A 24,770-nucleotide genomic window follows, 5' to 3' on the forward strand; every position below is an offset into this window, starting at 1 on the left:
TCAGGATTCTTTGAAAGACAGAAAACTGTATTCACATCCTCTAGGTAGAGATACCCAGTATGTAGAGATAAAAGCAACCGTCCAATTTCAAAAAAGCATCTGGACTGAGGAAAATTTAGGAAAATAAATATGCGACTAACCCTCCACGGTTGGTTCACAAGACCGGGAGAAAAGCGGATAAAAGTGGCCACAAACATCGCTGGGGTCAGCACAAGAGAACTAGACAGCTTTGCTCTGATCTGAACTTTGTCCCTCCCAGACTTCTGAGCTAGCGAGCGATTGCTGGCTCTGCAGCCCGAGCCAATTGCAGAAGACCTAACAAAGCCAAGCCCAGCCCAGCCCAGGCCAGCCCAGCGGAAGGAACGGTGTCGGAGTCCTTGGTTTCTGTTTCATAGCGAGCAGTGCCTTGCTCTTAGCGATTGCTTGGCAATTTGAACCGAACCACCCCCAAAGCAATTTAGAGTGAAGGCTAAGTGGGAACACACCAAAAGGTCTCAGCAGCAAACAGGATGAAATTCTTATTAGACTTACTTTTGCTTCTGCCCGTACTTATTGTCCTCATCTTAGAATCTTTCGTGAAGCTTTTTATTCCCAAGAAGAGGAAATCAGTCGCCGGAGAAATCGTACTGATTACTGGAGCTGGACATGGAATTGGGAGACTGACTGCCTATGAATTTGCCAAACTTAAAAGCAAACTGGTTCTATGGGATATAAATAAGGTAATAGTGCTGACTTTGTTTTACTTTCTGATACCTTTAATGTGTGGACACCTCCACATTTTGCAAGAAATAATCCTTTACAGCGTCTCTGTAAAAAAGTATGTAGAAAAAATGACTGTTACCTTTACAGACAGGGAGGATATGAATTAGTTAATGTGTTTACGATCAAAGATGAACGGACCTAGAAGATAGAAGCTTCCCAGTTACTGTCCATTTGTAATTTGACATTGTAAATTTATCCTCACTTTTGCACTGCAAATAATTTGTAATCTCCTGAACCTGATTTCGCTCTTCCCTCTATCTTAATCATATGGGAAATTAATTATTTTAGCTGATATAGTAAAAGAGTAAGAGGCTTGGACCTATTAAAAAAAAGTCCTGCAGTTATTGTTGTAAGTGGATTTAAAAGATTATGCCCAACAGAAAACGACATTATTCTGCGATAGTACCTGCCAACAGTAATTTTTTTAAATCATCTTTTAGTAAGAACAATAAAAGAAAAAAAAATCTCCTATGTGATTTTTTACCCAGGACAGGTGTAGGCTTAGGAAAGAAGGGCCCAGGTGTTCTTACCATGTACATATCCAGTTGTAGATGTACAGAGGGTTCCTGGGAAGCACCTGGTGGTCTGGAATACCACCATTACGTACTAGTTGATGTCCAGGGCTGTAAACAAGAATTCAATTCAGAGGGTGTGAAGTTAGATGGGAGCTTACCCATGAGTATGCAACTGATACCAAAAAAAAATAAAATAAATAAAAAACCAAACCAGTTGCCATTGAGTCAATTCCAACTCATAGCAACCCTGTAGGGACAGAGTAGAACTGTCCCATAGGGTTTCCCCGGAACAGCTGGTGGATTCAAACTGCTGATCTTTTGGTTAGCAGCCAAGGTCTGAACCGCTATGCCACCAGGGCTCCTGTGACTAAGACACTAATCAACAACTATTTAATGAGTATCAAAAAAAAAAAAAAAAAAATCAGTCAGAATGCACCGGAGGGCAGCGGGGTTTTTTTTTTTTTTTGTATCCCGTAGGTGTGAGGGACACAGTGGCAAGACAGGATAGATAGGATCCTCAGTCTAGTAGGGAAAATAGATATTAAATAATTACACATGCAGCGAGAAATACAGGGGCTATAGGAACACGGAAAGGGGGCCCAACCTAGTACGGCATGGTCAAGGTGATGGGGGTCTGGCATGGTGGTGAGGTCAGGTGAACCTGTGCTTTCCACTTCTTCGTTGGGCAGCTCAACTTCCCAGAGCTTGGGGTTCCTTTTCTGCAAAAGGATGAAATAACAGTACCAAGTATGCTTAAAAAATGACCAAACGCCTGTTGGACATGGCTCACTGATCTAGCAGACTTTAAACTACTGCCGTTGGAGAAAACGGGACTGGAGTCTTCCAGCTTTATAATGTTGTAAAAGAATTGGAATGTTAAACTTGTTTGACTGGTAGTTGAACGTAGCTAGAAGTATATATCACTTTTTGTAATGTTTTCTATTTGAAACTTAATAAAATTTATACTATGCAAAAAACTAATAATAATGATAGTAACAGTACCTACTTCAGAGGGCTGGGAAGTTCATATGAGATGATGCACATAAAGGTTTAGTACACTGTCTGGCATATGGTGGGCACAAGAGTGTGTTAGTTATTATCCCTGGACAAAGTGCAGTTTAAACTAAAATTCAAAGAGTTTGGCAGATTGATGACTTGCAACACCCAGCACTAGTTTGTACAAAATTTCCTCTGATCTGGAATGAAATGCATTCATCCAACACTGTTCTGATGCAGAAATAAGGAAACAAAAACCCACTGCCATCTAATCAATTCTGCCGCATAGCCAGTGAGAATAACATGAGCCTCTTGAGCTAAGGACAATAAACAGATAAGGTACACTGTGTAACTGTGTAAGTAAAATATGTCTTTGTTGGATAGTGTTAGATATAGGAAAAAAATAGATTAAGAAAGGAGATAGGGACTTAGTATGGGAGGGGGCAGGGCTGCAGAGAGATGATCTTAGGCAAGTGGTCAAGGAAGGCCTCACTGAGATAGAGATCCTTGAGTCAAGATCAGAAGATGCTGAGGACATCATGAACTCTCTGTGGAGAGATGAGCATGCTCAAAGCTCTGAGATGGGAGAGGTCCTGGCATAGGGTGAGGGAAGGGAGAGAAGTACAGTAAAACCTGAGAAAGCTGTAACCTCTGTAAGGCAGAAACCTGTCAGAGAAGGAAAACTCAAGTATTTTCCACTGATAGAGTGATAGAAAAGTGGTAAGACCGCACCCTGCCAAAGGTAGAAAACTTGTGAGACCCAGATAAGCAAGGCAGTCCTGTCAAGTTCTGGCTCTCACAAGTTTCATGGTATAAGAAAGATCTAGATCAGTCCTGTCCGGTACAATAGAAAGTTGTAGGCATTAGCCACGTGGAATATTTTTATATTGACTACATGTTGGGATGACAATATTTTGGGTATATTGGGTTAATAAAATATATTATTAAATTTTATTTTTTAAATATAGCTACTAGAAAAAGAAAAAATTCATACATGACTCCCATTGCATTCCAACGGAATAGTGGGATAGCACTGGTCTAGAGGGGTAGGGGCTCTAGTCTGTATCAGGACAGTTCCTGTAGCCCGTTGTAAATGGAGGCTTTGACCAAAGAAGCCAGTGGAGGGATTTGAGCACATTCCTATTAAAGAGGATCCTCTGGCTGCTGTTTTGAGGAGAGATTGAAGCAGTGGGACAAGTTTTGGGGGGGTGGGGGGTTGAGATGTAGGGTTGGGAAAGCAAGGACAGGAACGGGAAGAGCAGTTAGGATACTGAAGGATAATCCGGGTAAGAGACGAGGGTGGCTTGGCTGATGGTGGTGGTAGTTGTAGAAAGAAGGTGAGAAAAAAAAAACACCCACTTGCTGTTGAGTGGATTCTGCATCATAGTGATCCTATAGGACAGAGTAGAGCTGCCCCATAGAGCTTCCAAGGAGAGCCCGGTAGGTTCGAACTGCCAGCCTTTTGGTTAGCAGCCGTAGCACTTAACCACTATGGCACCAGGGTTTCCAATAAAGGACAATAAATTAAGTGAAGTTCAATTAGTTTATGAGTTAGAATCAACTCCACGGCTCACAACAACAAATTAGTTTAATTTAAATAATCTACCTTTTCTATTGAGATATGTCCTTCCTATTTTTTTTGCTGGTAAGGTGCATATTTTTTTTAATGAAATTACAGTGACAGTATCTGATAGTTGCTTTGTTAGTTTTTAATGTCCTTATTTGGCCAAATAAAAGGTTGGCAATACACCCATTTTTCTTGAAATTTTACAGTTTTAAATTCCACAATCAGAACCACTAAACCTAGCTGGGGAAGGAAGTGAGTAGTGGGGATTTCCGGCAGTCCAAGTAAGAGGTAAAACTCTTAGGCTGGTGGATATGTGGCGATAAAGTGAAAAAGTGGAGTGCATTTTAAGTGCATTCAATCTGGAGTGCTAGGGAAGGGCCAGAGCTAAAGGTTTTTCACCTAAGGTACAAAGACAAATTGTCCCCAGAGACAATTTCTGAGATTAACCCAAACCGTGAGAGAGGATTGCACGTGGAAAAAAAAAGTGAAAGTGTATCAATCTTAGGACGTCAGGAACTGACCTTTTCAAATCCCGTATTAAGTCTACAAAAAAAAGGGAATGTTAATTTGGGGAGGAATTAGTGCTGACTTTGGGTTTTTTTTGGGGGGGGGGAGGTTTGTTGTACTAAAATTGAAGGAATGCCATGCATTATTCATTCTGCTTTACATAGATAATCTGTCACCCCCTGACCGTGCTCACCTCCATGTCTGGTTAGATTACTTTGGGAGGATAAATTTATAGTACGTGCTTAGCACAGAGTATGTGCTCAAAGACTGTTTATTGAATGAAACAGTGAATTTATGAATAATTTTAAAAACTAATGGAAGGAAAAACATTTACATTTCTAGTAAGTGCGGTAATTTGTGAAAGAAGCTTTAGTTGTGGGATTATGTGGCAAAGAATGATCAGGTAAAGACTAAAGAAGAGCCCAGAATTAAGATTTGAGAACTGAATCACATTTTAAGAAAAAAATTACCAAGGGGTAAGTTCTAAAGAATGATGCCTACGTAGTTCCACTGTGCTGAGAAAAAATGGAAAGGAGGAATTCATTCTCCCCTAAAGGTCTGCTTACAAAATGAATATGGGAGCTGTTTGAAATTTTTACTGGAGGAATTTAGAACTCAAATTGGTTGCACCATCCCAAAGGTGTGGCAAGCAGACGTTGGACCTAAGTGAGATAGACCAAGGAAATGGGGTGTAAAAGTGAGACAGCAAATGTGAAAGGACACCTTTGCCTCCACACTCAGTTTACTGGTAGCTGTAGGAAACCAACCAGTAATGAGCAAATCTCTGAAAACAGAATGAAAGGAAAATGGATTTTTAATTGTAAAAATCATTCAAAATAAGAACGGAATTTTATAAAGAGAAGAGCCAAAGAATCAATGTGATAAACCTTTAGAGTGTCAAAAACTGCCAGTTAGGTACAGAGAGAAGGGCATAAGGTTTACAGGAGCCGTTCTGATGTTCCTCGGCAATACTGTTCCTCATCAGAGTGCAAGGAGATTTCAGTAAAGTAGAAACACCCCATTTCCTTTTACTGCCATAACAAGTTCATCACGCAACTACTAATTCATTTCACAATTGTCGGTATTTGTTTTTTCTGCAACGCAGATTGCTATTTCCTAGCAAATTTGTACACTGCTGTTCTGATTTACTGTCCTCTCTGGGATAAATGTAGTAAAGAGCCTGTCCACTTGGACATTAGCTGATCATCATTTCTGGGCCTGCAAAGCTCACAGATTGGACCTCAGTCAAAGATTTTCTGTGAGACATTCACTTAAAGTAGAAATGCTATGAAATTGGTCACAAGCAAACAAATAAAAAATAAAAACACAGCAAAAAACAACACCTTATGATATGATCCTGAATTGGAGGTGACTCAAAATCAATGTCCCAAATTGGACCGACTCATGACCCTTTCCCTAATTCTGCTCTCTCCTTGTAACCCCTGTAATCAGATGTTGCAGCACCATCTTGCCAGTTCCAAAAACCAAACCCACTTCCGTCCAGGTGCTCTGACTCATATTAACCCTGTATTACAGAGTAGAACTGTCCAATAGGACTTCCAAGGCTATAATCCTTACAGAAGCAGACTGCCACATCTTTCTCCCTCAGAGAGGCTGGTGGGTTTGAACTGCTGACCTTTCAGTTAACAGCTAAGCACTTAATCAGTGTGCCACCAGGTCTCCTCTTTTGCCAGTTAAAACCAAACCAAAACCAAACCCACTGCTGTTGAGTCGGCAATCTTAGCTTCTTTCCCTCCATCTTTAGATAGCCCCGAAGTCCTGCTGATTTTGGCTCTTAAAATATATATATTTTTAATAATATTGCATTTCAGGTGAAAGTTTACACAACAAATTAGGTTTCCCTGGAGCAGTTTTAATACAAAGTGTTCTGTGACATTGGTTACAGTTTTTACAATGTATCAGCGTTCTAATTATTTCCATTCTGTTTGTTCTGTTTCTATTGATCTAGCTTCCCTTCCCCTTCTTGTCATCTCATCTTTCCTTTTGGGTAACTATTGACTGCTTGGTCTCATGTAGTTAATTGTTTAAGGGAGCACATTACTCACAGTATTGTTTATTTTATAAGCTACTATTATTTGGTTGAAAGGTGACCTGCAGAAATAGCTTCAATTCCAAGTTCAAAAGGCAGCTTGAGGCAGTGGTCTTGGGGACTCCTCTCGTCTCTATTGGTCCAGTAGGTCTGGCCTTTTTTAGATTTTTGAGTTTTGTTCTACATTTTTCTCCCATTATATCCAGGGCCTTCTGTTGTGTCCCTGGTTGGAACAGTTGGTAGCCTGGCACCATGTAGTTCTTCTGGACTCAGGCTTAAAGAGGTTGTGGTTTGTGTGCTCTGTTACCATACTTTTAAGAAAATAGTGTGCACCTTCTACGTTTGTTTGCCAGCTGAGCCCTCCCCCTCGAGATATTTTTGTTAGCGTGATATGCTAATTTTTTTATAGCAACTTGTAAAAAACTAGTACATCACCTCTTATGAAAATATGGGGGAGGGCGTGGCTGGTAAACAAACTTAGAAGGCACATGTTGTTTGCATAAAAATGTGGTAGTCTCATGGACTAGTTTCTTCTTTGAGCCTTTGATGTCCTTTATTCTCTTTTGCCCCATATGTGTAGAACCTAATAGTTGTATCTCAGATGGCCACTCTCAAACTTCTAAGACCCCAGACCCTACTCACCAAACTCAGATGTAGAGCATTATTTATATACCTACAGACACACCTATACATACACATGCATTTCCTCACATATGCCTTCCTATACACACATATGCATCCATATCTACCTATGTAACCATGCACCTTTTTGTGTGTGTGGTTTTTACCGTTGTTGCAAAATTGTATATCTTATAGCATTTACCAAAATTGTCCTTTTTTCTTGTGTACTTTTTTTTTTTTAAGCCCCAGACCCTAAGGGGTTCACTTTATTAGGCTCAATGCATTTAAATTTGTGACCCCTAATTTAGGGGATCATCTTACCAGACATCCCGTGATGCATACCACACCCACACATGTATCCTGTTTTAAATACATGAACTCATACTGTTCGTGCTGCTTGGTAACGTGCTGTTACCTCCACTAAAACTAGGTTGTTGAGATCTCCCCATGACCATGAAGACAGGTTTTCATCATTCTTTTTATTGGCTGCATGGTGCTCCGGTGTTTTAACGGACCATGATTGACTTAATCAGTCACCTCTCCCAGGGGACATTTCAGCTGTTTCCTTTTTTCTGACTCTATAAACAAGGTTGTACCGAAGAGTCTTGTTCAGACGACCTTGGAAACAAAAGTGATGATCCTAGAAGTGAAATTGCTGGGTCAAGGGATGAGCATATTTAAACATTTGGTACATATTTAAAAAAAAAAAAAAAACCTAAGCCCTTGACAGCCAGTCAATTCTGACTCATAGTGACCCCTCTAGGACAGAGCAGAACTGAGACAGGCAGCCTCAGAACTCAGCCCTTCTAGGAGACACCTGCTCTGGCTTATTCTCCTACACTGAGCGGAATAGGCCGCACATTCTTCTGAAATTGTCCTTGACGAGATAACCGCAGAACGGCTATAGCTGGCCTCGTCCAGTTGTAGCAGGTTTCAACGCCATCTTAGCACTTTAGGTGACCTATTAGCTCATTAAGCGCACCCACCTCTGGGTGGAGACTTAACGTGCTGCTGAAGGAAAATCAACCTCTTCCTCCATCCCAGGGAATCAAACCCTTGTCTAGAGAAAATGCATAGTCATCCACAAGCTTTAACTGCCACCAAAGGTGGATCCTGAATATTCATGATAAATTTACATTTCCTTGTCGGCTCACTGTAAAAGCCTGCCTCCCCAAGCTACCTGCAAGCAGCCTTGAAGGCAGCAGCCCTGAACTGCTCCTTTCCTTGTGCAATGAAATAAAGACACCTTTCTACTCCCCCACCTTGGCCTCTTGTTTATTGGCTGTGAGAAGTCACGTAGAGCAAAACCTGGGGTTTCCACTTGGCAACAGAACTGCCCCATAAGGTTTCCAAGGAGCAGCTGATGGATTCAAACTGCCGATCTTTTTGGCTAGCGGCTGAGTTCTTAACCACTGCACCACCAGGTCTCCTTTTGTACATATGAGTAAGATTACTTTTATAGGTCACAGTTTACTTTGAGAAAGATCTGCACATCTTATTTGGTGTTGGTTCTGTGCTGAGCTACTTCCTCCCAAATCTCACTGCATCCCCTCAGGAAATCAAGTTAGTTTGACACTGAAGGCCCACCTGCGATAATTTTATAGTGGGTGAAAGCTAGGATTTTTACAGTCTTTCTCCATAGGCTTTGGATACTTTGGGATTCATCAACCCCTGCAGCCACATGAGTGAGGAGACGCCTCCAGCCTGATGCCTGACCCACAGATTTGGGACTTGCCAGCCTCCCCAACTGCATGAGCCGTTTCCTTGAAATAAACCTCTCTCTCTATATTTTTTTTTCTATATATTTATGTATATATACTGTACTGGTTTTGCCCCTCTAGAGAGCCTAGCCTAAGACAATGGGGGAAGTTAATCCAGGGGTTGGGGACAAACTAAATGAGAAAAGAAACTACCAGATGGTTACATGAGCTTGTCCAGTCAATTTGCGTATTATTTAAGAGATTCTGCTCTTCCTTCTGGTTCAGTGGGTAGTACCTGGGGTCTTTAAAGCTTGCGAGAGGCCATCCAGTATACAACAATTGGCCTCTAGTCTTCTGGAGCAACAGAGAAAGGAGATCCAGGAATCAGAGAAGGAAACAGTTTGCAGGTCTAATTGCCTCCATGAAATACGATCTCACTTGCCGTGAGACTTTGGGTACTCAATAACTATTCACTGACAACATCGGTTCCTATTCACTGATAGTAAGGCGCTGGGCAGAGGAGAGCAAATACTTCTTTTAGAAGCTACCAGATGACCTCTTTTTTGCACACTCAAAACCTAGCCTCCCATATTTTCAGTATCTCATCATAGTCTTCTTAAGGTCCAGCTTCCTAACCGGCCAGTATGAGCTATATGGATGGATGGAGACTTCAGTGATAACACAGACCAAAGCGACCTTCTTCCTTCCAGAAGGATTCTCTGTGGAGAGCTTTTCCCCATGGGTCTTAGGCACTAGGACAGCTGGTACCATCTGAACTCCATGGTCAAAACCAACCCTCTGAAACCAAAGATGGAAGAGCTGGGAGGTTGCCACCATAATTCACTTGCCTTGAGCACCTACTACATGTCTGGCATTGTGCAGAGCTCTGGAGACACAATGGTAGGCAGAAAGAAAAAAAAAATGCACGCCCACTGCCATCAAGTTGATTCCAACTCATAGCGACCCTAAGGGACATAGCAGAACTGCCCCATAGGGTTCCCAAGGCTGTAAATCTTTTACAGAAGCAGACTACCACATCTTTCTCCTGAGGAGTGGCTGGTAGGTTTGGACTGCCAACCTTTTGGTTAGCAATCTAACTATTGTGCCACCAGGGCTCCTTAAATAAAGGCAAAGTGTCTGTAAATGCACACAAGATACCTCGGAAAGCAACACAACCAGCTGTTAATAGCAGCTGCCTTTGGGAAGGGGAGTGAGATTTAGGGGTTGAGTGAAGGGGGTACTTTCCTTTTATTTTTTATTTTCTTCTCTCTTGTTTGAATTTGTAACTCAATACTTGTACAAATAACAAGATCAAAAGGTATTTTTTAGATTAAGATTTGGGTTCAAATTCTTACAGAACCCAGACTTCCTGGACCCATTGAGACTGAAGGAACCCTAATTCTATTGCCCTGAGATGGTCTTTAAACCTTGGAGCAAAACTATCCCCTGAAGTCACCTTTAAACCAAACAGCAGCTTAGCTCAGTTAGTAAAGAATGTTTGCCTTGAGCACTGAGCTCTTTTAAAGAATTATATATGGTGCAGGAGACCAAACTGACAAACAGTAATTCTAAACATAGATGAGAAGTTTAGGGGGCAGTAAGTCCAAATTAATGGTGGTGAAATAATTTGGGAAGAGAGAGTGAGAATGAAGACAGCGCGACGAGTGTAACCAAGATCACTGAATTGTACGTGTAGAATTTGTTCAATAGGTGTGTGCTTGGCTATGTATATATTTTCACCAAAAACAATTAAAAAAAAATTTTTTTTTTAATTGGGACCTTTTAGGAGGGAACTCGTGTACTTCTTAGTGTCTTTATTTACCTTGATCAGTTGTGCTGAATTCACCCATATTTAGGATTGCCTTTCCCATCACCCAAAGTAACAAGTATCTGTTATCTAGGAAGTGATTCCCCCTCCTTCTCCATCCCATCCCTACCAAAGAACTTCGCTTTCTGTGTGTATATCTATCCTAGAATTTTAATAATAGTGGGACCATACAGTATTTCCCTTTTTGTGATTGACTTATTTCATTCAGCAAATGTCCTCCAGAATCATCCATGTTATAAGATGTTTTGCAGGCTCATCATTATTCTTTATAGTTGCATAGTATCCCATTGTATGTTTGTACCACAATTTGTTTATCGATTCATCTGTTGATGGGCACTTGGGTTGTTTCCATCTTTTTGCTATAGTGAATAATGCTGCAATGAACATAAGTGTGCATATGTCTATTTATGCCACTGCTCTTATGTCTCTTGGATATATACTTAGGAGTAGGATTGCTAGATCATAATGCATTTCTATTTCTAGCTTTTTGAGGAAGCACCATACTGTTTTCCATAGTGGTTGTACCATTTTACAATCCCACCAGCAGTGTGTAAGAGTTCCAATCCCCCCACAACCTTGCCAGCATTTGTAATTTTCTGGTATTTTTTCTGTTTTTATCATTGCTATTTTTGCAGGGGTTAGATGGCATCTCATTGTAGTTCAGATTTGCATCTCTCTTAGGGCTAATGATAGCAAGCATCTTTTCATGTATTTGTTGGCTGCCTGAATGTCCTCTTCGGTGGGATGTCTGTTCATGTCCTTTGCTCGTTTTTTGATTGGATTGTTTTTGTTGTTGAGTTGTTGAAGTTTTCTATGTATTTTAGAGATTAGACCCTTATCAGATACGTTGTTGCCAAGTATTTTTCTCCCAGTATGTAGGTTCTCTTTTTACTCTCTTGGTGAAGTCTTTTAATGAACTTAAGTGTTTAATTCTTAAGAGGTCCCAATTATTTAATTTCTCTTCTGTCATTCATGTATTTTTAGTTTTGTTCAATAGGGTGTTTATGCCAAAATTTAGGTCCCCTAGTTTTGACACATATCACGTACTTCGGGCATGTTATCAGGAGGGATCAGTTCCTGGAGGGGACACCATGCTTGGTAAAGTAGAGGGTCAGCAAAAAATAGGAAGATTCTCAACGAGATGCATTGACACAATGGCTGCAACAATGGGCTCAAGCATAGCAACAATTATGAGGATGGTACAGGACCGGGCAGGGTTTTGTTCTGTTCTGTATAGGGTCACTATGAGTCAGAACCAACTCAACAGCACCTAACAATAACAACAGTTTTAACACTACGTTATCTTCCAGGAGCTTTATAGTTTTAGCCTTAACATTTAGGTCTTTGATCCATTTTGAGTTATTTTTTGTGCATGGTGTGAGATACAGATCTTGATTTATTTTTCTGCATATGGATATCCAGCTTTGCCAGGACCATTTGTTAAAGAAACCGTTTCTTCCCCATTAAATGGACTTTGGCCCTTTGTCTAAGATCATCTGCTACATAGATGGATGGATTGGCTTCTGGGTTCTCAATTCTATTCCATAGGTGCATGTGTCTGTCATTGAACCAGTACTAGGCTGTTTTGATTACCATGGCTGTATAGTAAGTTTTGAGATCAGGAAGTATGTGACCTCCCACTTTGTTCTTCTTCTTCAATATTGCTGTGCTATTTGGGACCTTTTTCCTTTCCATATAAAGTTGGAGATTAGTTTTTCCATTTCAGTAAAGAATGTTGTTAGGATTTGGATGGAGATTGCTTATATATATAGATTGCTTTGGGTAGTATTGACATTTTCACACTGTTAAGTCTTCAAATCCGTGAGCATACAATGTGTTTCCATTTATATATGTCTTTTTTGGCTTCTTGCAGAAGTATTTTATAGCTTTCCCTGTATGAGTCTTTTATGTCCTTGGTTAGTTTTTATTCCTAGGTATTTTATGCTCTTGGGGGCTATTGTAAGTGCTATTGACTTCTTGATTTCCTTTTCAGAGTCCTCCTTTTTATTGACTTCTTGATTTCCTTTCAGAGGCCTCCTTATTAGTATAGAGGAGCCCAACTAATTTTTTTGTGTTGATCTTGTACCCCGCCACTTTGCTGAATCCCTCTATTAGTTCCAGTAACTTTCTTGTGGAGTATCTGGAATTTTCTACGTGTAGGATCATGTCATCTGCAAATAAGGGTAGTTTTACTTCCCCCTTTCCAATTTGGATCTCTTTATTTCATTTTCTTGCATTATTGGTCTAGCTAGGACTTCCAGTGCAATATTGAATAAGAGTGGTAATAAAAGGTATCCTTGTCTTGTTCCCAGTCTTATCTCAAGGGGGATGCGCTCCATCTTTCTCCATTGAGAATAATGTTGGTTGTTGGTTTTAGATGTATGCCTTTAATTATGTTAAGGAGTTTCCCTTCTATTTCTATTTTGCTGAGAGTTTTTATCAGGAAAGGGTATCGGGGTTTATCAAATACCATTTCTGCATCGATCAGGATGATCATGTGTTTTTTTTCCCCTTGATTTATTTATGTGGTGAATTATGTTGATTTATTTCCTAATGTTGAACCATCCTTGCATCCTCAGTGTGAATCCTTCTTGATCGTGATGTATTATTATTATTATTGATATGCTGTTGAATTCTCTTGGCTAGAATTTAGTTGAGAATTTTCGCCTCTATATTCATGAGTAATATTGGTCTGTAATTTTCTTTTACAGTGGTGTGTTTGCTTGGCTTTGGTACAGGATTGTGCTGGCTTCGTAGAATGAATTAGGGAGTGTTCTTTCCTTTTCTATGTTCTGGATTAGTCTGAGTAGAATTGGTGTCAACTCTTCTCTGAATGTATGGTAGAATTCTCCAGTGAAGCTGTCTGGTTCGGGGTTTTTTGTTGTTGTTGTTGGAAGTTTTGTTTTTGTTTTTTGGTTTTTTTTTTAAATGACGTCTTTAATTTCTTTCGTTGTGCATCCGTTCAAATTGCCTACCTCAATCTGTCTTAGTTTAGGTATAGGTAGTATGTTTCTACAAATTTGTCCATTTCTTTTAGGTCAAATTTGTTGGAGTACAATGTTTCGTAATATTCTGTTTTGATCCTTTTTATCTCAGTTGGTTCTGTTGTAACGTCACCCATCTCATTTCTTATTTTGTTATTTGCATCTTCTCATTTTTTTTCCTTTGTCAATTTGGCCCGTAGTTTGCCGCTTTTATTGATCCTTTTGGAGAATCAGCTTCTGGTCTTGCTGATTCTTTCTACTGTTTTTCTGTTTTCCATTTCATTTATTTCTGCTCTGATCTTTATTATTTCCTTTTTCTGGTGACTGTGGACTTCTTTTGCTGCTTATTTTCCATTTGTTTGAGTTGTAGATATAAGCTATTGATTTTGCCCCTTTCTTGAAAATTTAAAATATATATATATTTTTTCTTCTCTGCATTCTTTCTACTAGTGCGGTGTTTCATGTTTTTATCATCTCTTGCCTAAATCACTGTAATTACCTCTTAATTTCTCTTCCTCCAATTTGCCTCTTAAAATCCATCTTCCACCCAGCGTCCAGAATAATCTGTATTATATACAAATTTGACTCTATAACTTAATCAGTGGCTACCCATTAACTTTTTGGATAAAACTTCTTTTTTGAAAAACATGTTTGGTTGTTGTTATTGAGAATATACACAACGAAACATATACCAACTCAACTGTTTCTCCATATACAATTCGGTGACATTGATTACATTCATGAAGTTGTGCAACCATTCTCACCCTCCCTTTCTGAGTTGTTTCTCCTCCATTAACATAAACCAACTGCCCCCTAAGGTTCCTATCTAATCTTTCAAGGTGCTTTTGTCACTTTGATCCCATAAAGATAGTTCTTAAAAGAGCATAAAGCTCAAGGCAGACATTTTTTTACTAGTTAAGCTAGACTCTTGTTTGGTTTTAAGAAGACTTTAGGGGATATTTTTGGTTTAAGGTTTAAAAATTATCTCAGGGCAGTAGTTTCAGGAGTTCATTCAACCTCTGTGGCTCCAGAAAGTATCAATTCCATGAGAATTTGAAAGTCTGTTCTATATTTTCCCACTTTTGATCAGAATTCTTCTATAGAATCTTTGATCAAAATATTCAGTAATGGTAACCAGGCACCAGTCAGTTCTCCTGGTCTCATGTAAGAGGAGGCAATTGTTCACTGAGGCAATTAGCCATACATTTCATTTCCTCCTCCTATTCTTGACTCTCCTTCTTCCTCTGTTACTCCAAGCAAATAGAGACCAATTGTTGAGCCTTGGATAACTGCTTGCAAGCTTTTAAGGCCCCTGGCACTACAGAAAGAACTAGGGGGTAGAACAGAAGCACTAAACACATTATTGGACCAATTAACTGGGATATCCCATGAAACCATGACCCTTAACCTCCAAACCAAGAAACCGAATCCTATGAGGTTTATGACTATACATATGCAGCCTCAAGAGCTACTCTTTTTTTTTGTCATTGTTGTAAATATATCTGTCACACTACTTTTGCCAATACAACCTTTTTCAGGTTACAACTTGTAGACAGCAATTACAGTAATCTACTGTGCAACCCTACCCTTAATCAATGCGATTTTTCCATCACCATTAATACCCTTTCCCCCTCCCTTGAGCCCCTGGTAACCACTAATAAACTTTGGTCTCTGTACATTTGCCTTTTCTTGTCGTTTTATGTAAGTGAAGTCATATAATATTTGTTTTTTGTGTTTGGCTTATTTTGCTCAGCATAAAATCTTCAAGTTCCATCCATATCGCAGCATGTATGAAGACTTTGTTTCTTTTACTGGCAAAGTGGTATTCCATTGTATGTATGTACCACATTTTGTTTATCTGTTCATCTGCTGATGGGCATTTAAGTTGTTTCCACCTTTTGGCAATTGTGAATAATTGGTGTACAAGTCTCTGTTTGAGTCTCTGCCTTCAAGTTTTGTGAATATATATCTAGGAGTGGAATTGCTGGGTCATGTGGTAGTTCTAGGAGCCCTGGTGGAGCAGTGATTACAAGTTCAGCCTGCTAACCAAAAGGTCAGCAGTTTGAATCCACCAGCCGCTCCTTGGACACCCTATGGGGCAGTTCTGCTCTGTCCTATAGGGTCACTATGAGTCGGAATCAACTCGATGGCAATGGGTTTTTTCTTTTTTGCTTGCTTTTTTTTTAATGGTAGTTCTAGTTTTTGCTTTTTTTTTTTTTTATGGTAGTTCTAGTTTTAGTTTTTTTAGGAACCGTCATACGGTTCCACAATGGCTGTACCATTTTGCATTCCCACCAAAAATAGATAAGGGTTCCAGTTTTCTTACATCCTCACCAACATTTGTTATATTCTGTTTTTTTTTTTTTTTAATTAACTTATTTAAACCTTAGCCATTCTAGATAAAATGAGAAATGGTATCTCATTGTGGTTTTGATTTGCATTTCCCTGCTGGTAATGATATAGAGCATCTGTGTTAGTCATCTAGTGCTGCTATAACAGAAATACCACAGGTGGATGGCTTTAACAAAGAGAAGTTTATTTCCTCTCAGTAACGTAGGCTAAAAGTCCAAATTCAGGGCATCGGCTCCAGGGGAAGGCTTTCTCTCTCTTTCGGCTCTGGAGAAAGGTCCTTGTCCTTAATCTTCCTCTGGTTGAGGAACTTCTCAGGCGCAGGGACCCTAGGCCTAGAGGATGTGCTCTGCTCCCAGTGCTACTTTTTTGGTGGTAGGAGGTCCCCCTGTTTCTCTGCTTGCTTCTCTCTTTTATATCTCAAGAGGTTACTTCAAGACACATCCAGTCTTGTAGATTGAGTCCTGCTTCACTAACACAGCTGCCACCCATCCTCCCTCATTAACATCATAGAGGCAGGATTTACAACATATAGGAAAGTCACACAATATCGAGAATCATGGCCCAGCCAAATTGATACACACATTTTTGGGGGGACATAATTGTACGAGGTCCCAGGTTTATTGCCCGGCACCTCCACCAGTTTGGAAACCCTGGTGGCATAGTGGTTAAGAGCTGTGGCTGCTGACCAAGAGGTCAGCCGTTCAAATCCACCAGGGTTACCTTGGAAACTCTATGGGGGCATTTCTACTCTGTCCTATAGGTTTGCTATGAGTTGGAATAGACTCCATGGCAATGGTTTTTTTTTTTTTTTTCAAGTTCTATTTTTAATTTTTTGAGGAACCATCATACTGTTCCACAACGGCTGTACCATTTTGCATTCCCGCCAGCAATGCATAAGAGTTCCAGTTTTCTTACATCCTCGCCAACATTTATTATATTCTGTTATTTATTTAAATCTTAGCCATTCTAGATAAAATGAGAAATGGTATCTCACTGTGGTTTTGATTTGCATCTCTCTGATGGCTAATGACATTGAGCATCTTTTCATGTGTTTGGTGGCCATTTGAATGTCCTCTTTTGTGAAAATGTCTATTCAAGTCCTTTGCCCATTTCATTTGGGTGGATAAAACTTAATATGACTTTGTAGTTAGGTTCCGTTGAGTCGATTTCAACTCATAACGACCGCATGTGATAGAGTAGAACTGCCCATAGGGTTTTCTTGGCTGTAATCTTTAGGAAAACAGATCACCAGATCTTTCTCCTGTAGAGCTGCTGGTAGAGTTCGAACCCCCAACCTTTCAGTTAGCAGCAGAGCGCTTAACCTAGCCACTACTGACATCTAACACACTTAATCTGGACTCCTGCTTGTCTTGACCTTTATGATTCTGCAACACTGACCTACTTGTGGTTCCTCGCAGGACCATTCTTTTGTCTACCTTTTTGCTTACACTCTGCCTAACATGTCCTTTCCTCCTCTACCTGGCTGTTTTACTCACTCTTAAGACCCCACCCATGTATTGCATGCCCCTTGTCTATGTTCCCATAGCATTTGAGGTCAGAACTGTGTCTCATTCATGTTTGTGTCTATAAGGTCTTCTAAGCACAGAGATTATGACCTACACATGATCTGCACTTTAAAATGTTGAAGGAATGAATGAGTGAATGAACTTAACTGATTACTTATTTTGCAGCCATCCTCTTCATGCCCATTAATGATTTTTAATGACATTGAAAAAAAGCTTAAGGCTGTTTTTTTAAGCCTGATATGAAATGCACACGCATACATTCATTAACAAAATATGTAAAAATCGTAAAACTAGTACTTGAAGATGTTCTAAAAACTGCTTTGAGTTAATTCAGTGTCTAATTAGAAAAACTAGTCAAAGTACTGTGTGCAAAAAAAGAAAAAAAATTGCCTATAAAATGTGTGTCAGTTAAATTCTTGCCCAACACAAGTTCAAAGCGTATGACTACCTTAACTATTTTTAGCTGTCTGATATAGTATGAAAATGCTGTTTATCTTGTTCTCTTTCCCTCTTTTTGCTTTTCCTAGCATGGAGTTGAAGAAACAGCTGCAGAATGCAGGAGACTGGGGGCCAAGACACATGCCTTTGTAGTAGACTGCAGTAAACGAGAAGAGATTTACAACGCAGCTAAGAAGGTGAAATTTATGTTTGGTTAGAATCATACCATGCTAGCTGGGAGGGATTTTGGAGATGGCTTAGTCCTTTCATGTTTCAGACTGAGAAGTTTTGTGACTTGCCCAAGGTCAAGGTTATTCAGCCAGCTAGTGGGAGATCCAGAGCTAGAGCCTAGAATTGTGTGTTTTGGAATCTCTCAGGGAGCTTTTTAAAAATAGATGTTCTCAGGCTGTGTCCTGAGATGTTTTCTTATAGGAGGTCATGGGTGGGGTCCAAGAACCTGCATGTTCTGCAACCGAGCACTTTCACCTTGCCTGTCTGATTCTGGCACAAGTAATCCTTGGAGAATCTTTACAGAATCACTTATAATTTCTTTCACATAAACAATAAATGTTGGGAAGGAAGCTATTTATAAGAGTTGTGTTGGAAAGTTAGGATAAACCTCTTCTTCACTGGATTTTTTAGTAGATAGATGTATTTTATAAAGCATTGTTTGCCTCTTCTACATCCAGTTGAGATGTGGGATATATAATAGGGCTTCACTCTGAGTGCATAGTTACATGTACCTGTTAAATAAATACCTTAATGGTAGGAAGATCATTGGAATTATGTGGGCAGATTTTTTAAATACACATTTCTGGATGTTCTGATTCAGTGTGGTGTAAAGATTCTGATTCAATCAAACTTGCGAACCTCTTTGTTTAAGGAATTCTAGATTTAGGATCATTTTAAAAGAAATATTTTATTTGTATTTTTGGTGAAAGTGTACACTGCAAAATAGGTTCTCATTCAACAATTTTTACACATATTTTTCAGTGACATTGTTTACGTTCTTCACGTTATGTCAACATTCTTATTATTTCCATTCTAGTTGTTCCATTCCCATTAACTTCATCTCACTACCCCCAACTTCCTATCCATACTTTAGAGTAACTATTGACCATTTGGTCTCATATAGTTAATTTAAAAGTGTACTCAAGGGTGACATTCTTCACTTTTAAAGTTAATCTGCTATTTAAGTTAAAAGGTGACTTCAGGGGATAGTTTTGGCTCATGGTTTAAAGAGTATCTCAGTGCAGCAGTCTCAGGGATTCCTTCAACCTCAGGACCCAGTGAGGCTGGGTTCTTTGAGAATTTTGAAGTTCTGCTCCACATTTTTCTCCCTTTCTATAAGGATCCATCTATTGCAGCCCTGACTAGGATGTTCCGTATTGTTAGCCAGGCACCATCTAGTTCTTCTGGCCAGGCATCATCATAGAGGAGGCTACGGATTATGGGGACAGTTACCATATTTTTATGCAGATAACTCATGCCTACTACTTTTACTTGCCAGCTGTGCCCTCCCCCCCACCCACTACCCACGTGAGGTATGCTGCTATGCCAATGTTTTTCGCATGTTGCTGTAAAAAAAAAAAAAAAAAATTAGCATAACGTGCTTACCAAAATACCTTGAGGGAGGAGGGAAAAGTTGACAAATGTAGAAGGCGCAGTTATTTGCTTAGAAATATGGTAGTCTTATAGACCAGTTCCTTCTCTGATTCTTGAGTTTCCTTCTTTCTCTTTTGCTCCAGACAACTAGAGGCTAATAATCTGGAGAATACCATTTCCATCATTTACAAGCCATGTGACCTTGGGCAAGAAACTTAACCATTTTGTAGTTCATGTTTCTCATCTATAAAATGGGCATACTAAGTGGGCATACTTTGCTGCTTCATAGAGTTGTCTTGATAATCTGTGGTCCTCCGATCTTATAAAAAGTTAAGCTTAAGTGTCAAGATTTATGACTGGTACTAATTATATCAGAGTCCCGAAGATATAAAAATTATTTTTTAAAAAATCACATTATCTGTAATTCTTTCCTATTGAGTACAAATAGTCTTTAGAATTCACTGGATGCCCTCTGTTGCGGTTGGCAGCTGAACTTGTTCTTTTGGTTTTATTTTCTCAGCTGAATCACCTTACCTTTGAGAGCTGCAATGACCTTTAAAGCTGGCCTGCAAACTTACATAAGCCCTTCCACAGAGCATTTTAATGTCTCAAATGTTCTTTCTTCTGAATTAATGCCAAAGTAGATTTAATTATCATGGGGAAAAAAAATGCATATACCACAGATATATTAGAAAAGCTCACATATGTATTTTTATATTATTTACCTCACATTTGTATATCCATGTCATAGACATCTCAGAAGGCCAAGGAAAGCCAGCAAACATATTACCTGTAGACCTGTATAAATGGACATGAATAATGATATGTAGTAATAGACATTCACTGTGTGTGCCAGATACAGTGTTAGCCCCTTTGCATGTATTATTTCATTTGTTCCTGCAACAACTCACAAGGAAGTTGTATTATTATTTCTGTTTTCCAGAGGAAGAATTGAAGTTTTGAGAGGTTAAGTAGCTTGTTCAAGGCCCAACAGATAGGTAGTGGCAGAGCCAGGACACAACTCAAGGTTGACCACAGAGACTACACTCTTCACCCATAAGCCTGCTGCCACCTGATGGAGAAAGGTTGGTTAGCGATAGAATGATGTGACCATGGAAATAAAAGAGTAGAAATAAATAGATGTGGCCAACTTAATAGTATAACCAAATTTACATAATTCTTCATACTGAAAAAAAAAAAAAGAAAAACCCATTGCTGTTGAGTCGATTCTGGCTCATAGCGACCTATAGGACAGAGTAGAACTGCCCCCATAGGGTTTCCAAGGCTGTAATCTTTACAGAAGTAGACGGCCACATGTTCTCCTGTGGGGCAGCTGGTGGGTTCGATCTGCTGACTTTTCAATTAGCAATTGCCAGTTAATTTGTTAACCGTTTTTTTTTTTTTTTTTGCTTATCTTTTGAAGTAGTATTTAAAAATAAATGCAGCTTGTTTATCACTGGTTGTGTTTCCATTAACCAAGTGTCTCTTGGGCTGTAATCAACAGAGCAAAGTCAAGAGACTAAATTGTAACACCAAATTTCTACTTAGTGGACTTAAGGCAGAGCTGTTTTGCATATAAATACTTAAAATAAAAATAATTTTTAAATGTGCATATAGATTACAAACTACACATTTTCCACATCTGGTAGGAAAACCCATATTCTTTTTAATAATCTTTGCATGCAATACCTTCATATTTCTTGATGTGCATATTTTTCTCATTTTTAAAGGTGAATGCAGAAATTGGAGATGTGAGTATTTTAGTAAATAATGCTGGTGTAGTCTACACATCGGATTTGATGTCTACACAAGACCCTCAGATTGAAAAGACTTTTGAAGTTAATACACTTGCCCATTTCTGGGTAAGTAATAAAACATTCCCTTTTGAATAACCTGAAAAAACCTGAAGATTATGTTTAAAGTGGAGCTTTCAGCAGACATAAGAAAGTATCTGTATCAATATTAAGTTTTGTCTCGGTGCCAAGGATGTTATACAAAGTGATGACTTTTTGTGTCATGACCAGTTCCATCAATTAATCCATTTAGTGTTCCTCCTCCCTCGAATAGTAATAATACTAATAATAAACTTCAGCTGCTGTGTGTGTTTTAAGTCTAAGCTAGTTTCTCACATCTCTGTTTGATCCTGTTTAGAGATAAAGGAAAGGTTTAGGGACCTTCTGAATCATCTGTGATTCCATAAAAGGTGAACACAGTTTGCTTTCAGATTCTCATGGGAGCACCACTCATATTATTTCCTGCTCTCCAAATTGCAGACTGTTATGAACCTCAGCATTCCAGGTCTTGAATAGTGTGTGTGTGTTTCTGAAAAGTCAGAATATTGCTGGAAAAGCCAGGTCTTAAAGGGTCCCTCAAAGTTTTCTTGGATATGAGTCTAGGGTGAACAATCGAAAAGAGGATTTGGGTTGGTGAAAACACAGTTTTATTTTAACATTCCCAGGTCATTGGTATCTGTCTTTGCACTTTTATGATGTGTTTCCCTTTCCTTTGTTAAAATATAGGATATTTGAGAGTAGGAACCTTGTCTGATTTGTTTCCACATCCCCAATACATAGTTGGTGCTCAGTAAATATTGTGCTCAGTGACCACTGGAACATTGCTGGTCGCTACAGTATTTTGATGTCATATACCCACATAGTTGTTGAACAATTTCACATTACATGTGAAAATTCTTTTGATATTTCTAGATTGTTTTGCCCATTTGGCAGCCCTGGTGGCAAAGTGGTTAAGAGCTCAGGTTGCTAACCAAAAGGTCAGCGGTTCGAATCCACCAGCTGCTGGAAACCCTATGGGGCAGTTCTACTTTGTCCTGTAGGGTCGCTATGAGTCGCAATCAACTCGACAGCACACAACAACAGGCTCATTCAGTATGTGAGATGATAGAAGACACAGACAATAAGAGGTGAAGGATTGGGGGATATGAGAAATTAGCTAAATTTAAATGAGGTGGATTCTCAGAGCTTTTAGTATTCATTTCCATATTAGTTTTTCTAATCAGAGCTTCCTATCCAGTTGCCTTATGTTGCAAATTTTCTTAGTTGACCTATACTTTTCATTTATACCATGAACAGCATTACCAAAAATATACCTCTGTCTCAAAATATTCCCAGTTGGTCTGTGAACCAGAGATAACAGTTTTTGTTTTTTTTTTTAATGTTTTGATTAAAACTATTTCTAGACTACAAAGGCATTTCTTCCCGCAATGATGAAGACTAATCATGGTCACATTGTCACGGTGGCTTCGGCAGGCGGGCATACAGTGGTCCCCTTCTTACTGGCTTATTGGTATGTGAACACACGTTGATTTCATTGGTTCCTGTGCTTACTTTGTGTGTGATTTCTTACCCTGTCTGATGAGGACTATCTTTAATGGAAGTGGATTTGAAGCAGGACTCCATATGTAGTTACAGATATGTGATAAATATGTAGGCATAGGCATGAATGGGTAAGTTGTTTTTATATAAGATATATCTTGCATGGAAACCCTGGTGGCATAGTGGTTAAGTGCTACGGCTGCTAACCAAAGGGTTGGCAGTTCGAATCCACCAGGCACTCCTTGGAAACTATGGGGCAGTTCTCCTCTGTCCTATAGGGTCACTATGAGTCGGAATCGACTCAACAGCACTGGGTTTTTTATATCTTACATTTTAAAAGTTTGCAAGGATATATACTGAACTGCTTGTTCTAATTAGAAAGACAAGTGATATTTTATTCTTTTTGGTTTTTTTCTTTTTTTTGCTTGAACATATATCTGTTTTCTAGTTAAAAGGTTTAAAAATCAATAACACTTAGGTTGACTTGCCAAAAAAGGTGAAATAACTGGGAAAATAGTCACAGAACAGACATACAGTGCCAGATTGTATATTGTCTCGTCTCCAAATTGTCCAGTTAGGAAATTAGCCCGCAGCCATCCAGGACTAGTACCATGTGGCACTTTTTCCACTTCGTTGACAAAAGATAGTTGCAGGTATTATAGCTGGGCTACTGTAAGACTCTACACTCTCTTTATCTTATCTCTACCAGACGTTCAGGTACACAAAAGGATCGAAAAATCCAACAGGGTTTTTAGTATCAGAGCCCTGGTGGCTCAGTGTTAAGCACTTCGCTGCTGACTGAAAGGTCGAAACGTCAGTGGTTGGAACCTACGAGCTACTCAGGAGGAGAAAGATGTGGCAGTATCTGCTTCCGTAAAGATTTACAGCCTTGGAAACCTTATGGGGGCAGTTCTACTCTGTCCTGTGGGGTTGCTATGAGTTGGAATTGACTCGATGGCAATGAGTTTCGGTTTGCTGTAGTAAATACAGTAGCTCTGTTAGTTCTGATTTGATTGTACTCTATTGGGCATAGCAGTAAAAATAAAAAAAAGTGAAGGGACCCAATCTGCTTTGTGTGAAAAACTTTATTTTGGCGACTAGGACGGTGCTCTCACCAGAAGTAAAGGTTCTCATCGAATACTGGCAAAGCGGGAATGACACTTTGTGTTGTGCGGAGTTGCTGGTGGATTCGAACCACTGACCCTTTGTTTAGTGGCTGAGTGCTTTAACCACCGCACCACCAGGGCTTCTTCTACACATTCTAGGTGTACTATTTGCTTGCAAGTTCTTTTAGATTTGAATGATTTTTCCAGCAGATGGTAATAAAGTAGCTTGAGAAGAAAAACCAAAAACCCATTGCCTTGGAGTCGATTCCAGCTCATAGCAACCCTATGTGTGTGGAGTAGAACTGTACTCCATAGAGTTTTCACAGCTGTGACCTTTTGGAAGCAGATGGCCAGGCCTTTCTTCTGAGGTGCACTGGGTGGGTTCAGACCACCAACTTTTTGGTTAGTAGTCAAGCACTTAAATGTTTGCACCACCCAAGAGGGGTAGCTTTACCTAAGTCATATAAATGTGTTATTTGGACTAATAGACAGGACCCCAACCACATAACTACTTGTATTGTTCCAGCTTTGGGACTGGTGCATGGTTGTTTGCCCATATAGAATTCCTACTTGAAGTCTATAATCCTTATTAACCACAATTGCTTTGAAGACAGTTTACTCTTTGGTTTTTGCTGAGCATACAATTAATGGTAAAACTTTTGCAGAGACATGTTAAGGACTTCTCCCAACAAAATGCAATGTTTATTAGTTATTGTTGTTAAAAATTAGACAAACTAAGTTACTGCTTTTTCAAAATAAACTATTAATTGAAGTATGACATACATTTATAAAAATGCACAAATCATCATCGTACAACTCAGTAAGTTACTGCAAAGTGGACACATCCATTTAACCACCATGCAGGTTAAAAAAAAATGGAA

General features: G+C 39.3%; 1 protein-coding gene across 1 annotated transcript in view; it reads left to right on the forward strand.

The window, feature by feature from the left end:
* Positions 1–348: 348 nt before the first annotated feature.
* The window catches only part of HSD17B11 (hydroxysteroid 17-beta dehydrogenase 11), a 55,889-nt gene continuing 31,467 nt past the window's right edge, over positions 349–24,770 (forward strand). Inside the window, exons 1-4 of the mRNA XM_003414189.4 lie at positions 349–719; positions 17,936–18,043; positions 21,182–21,313; positions 22,648–22,754. Coding sequence (XP_003414237.1) covers positions 510–719; positions 17,936–18,043; positions 21,182–21,313; positions 22,648–22,754 — 557 coding nt within the window. The 5' untranslated portion in view covers positions 349–509. The remainder of the gene's footprint in view (positions 720–17,935; positions 18,044–21,181; positions 21,314–22,647; positions 22,755–24,770) is intronic.

The sequence above is a fragment of the Loxodonta africana genome, chromosome 5 (genome assembly GCF_030014295.1).
Source record: "Loxodonta africana isolate mLoxAfr1 chromosome 5, mLoxAfr1.hap2, whole genome shotgun sequence".
Classification (NCBI taxonomy): domain Eukaryota; kingdom Metazoa; phylum Chordata; class Mammalia; order Proboscidea; family Elephantidae; genus Loxodonta; species Loxodonta africana.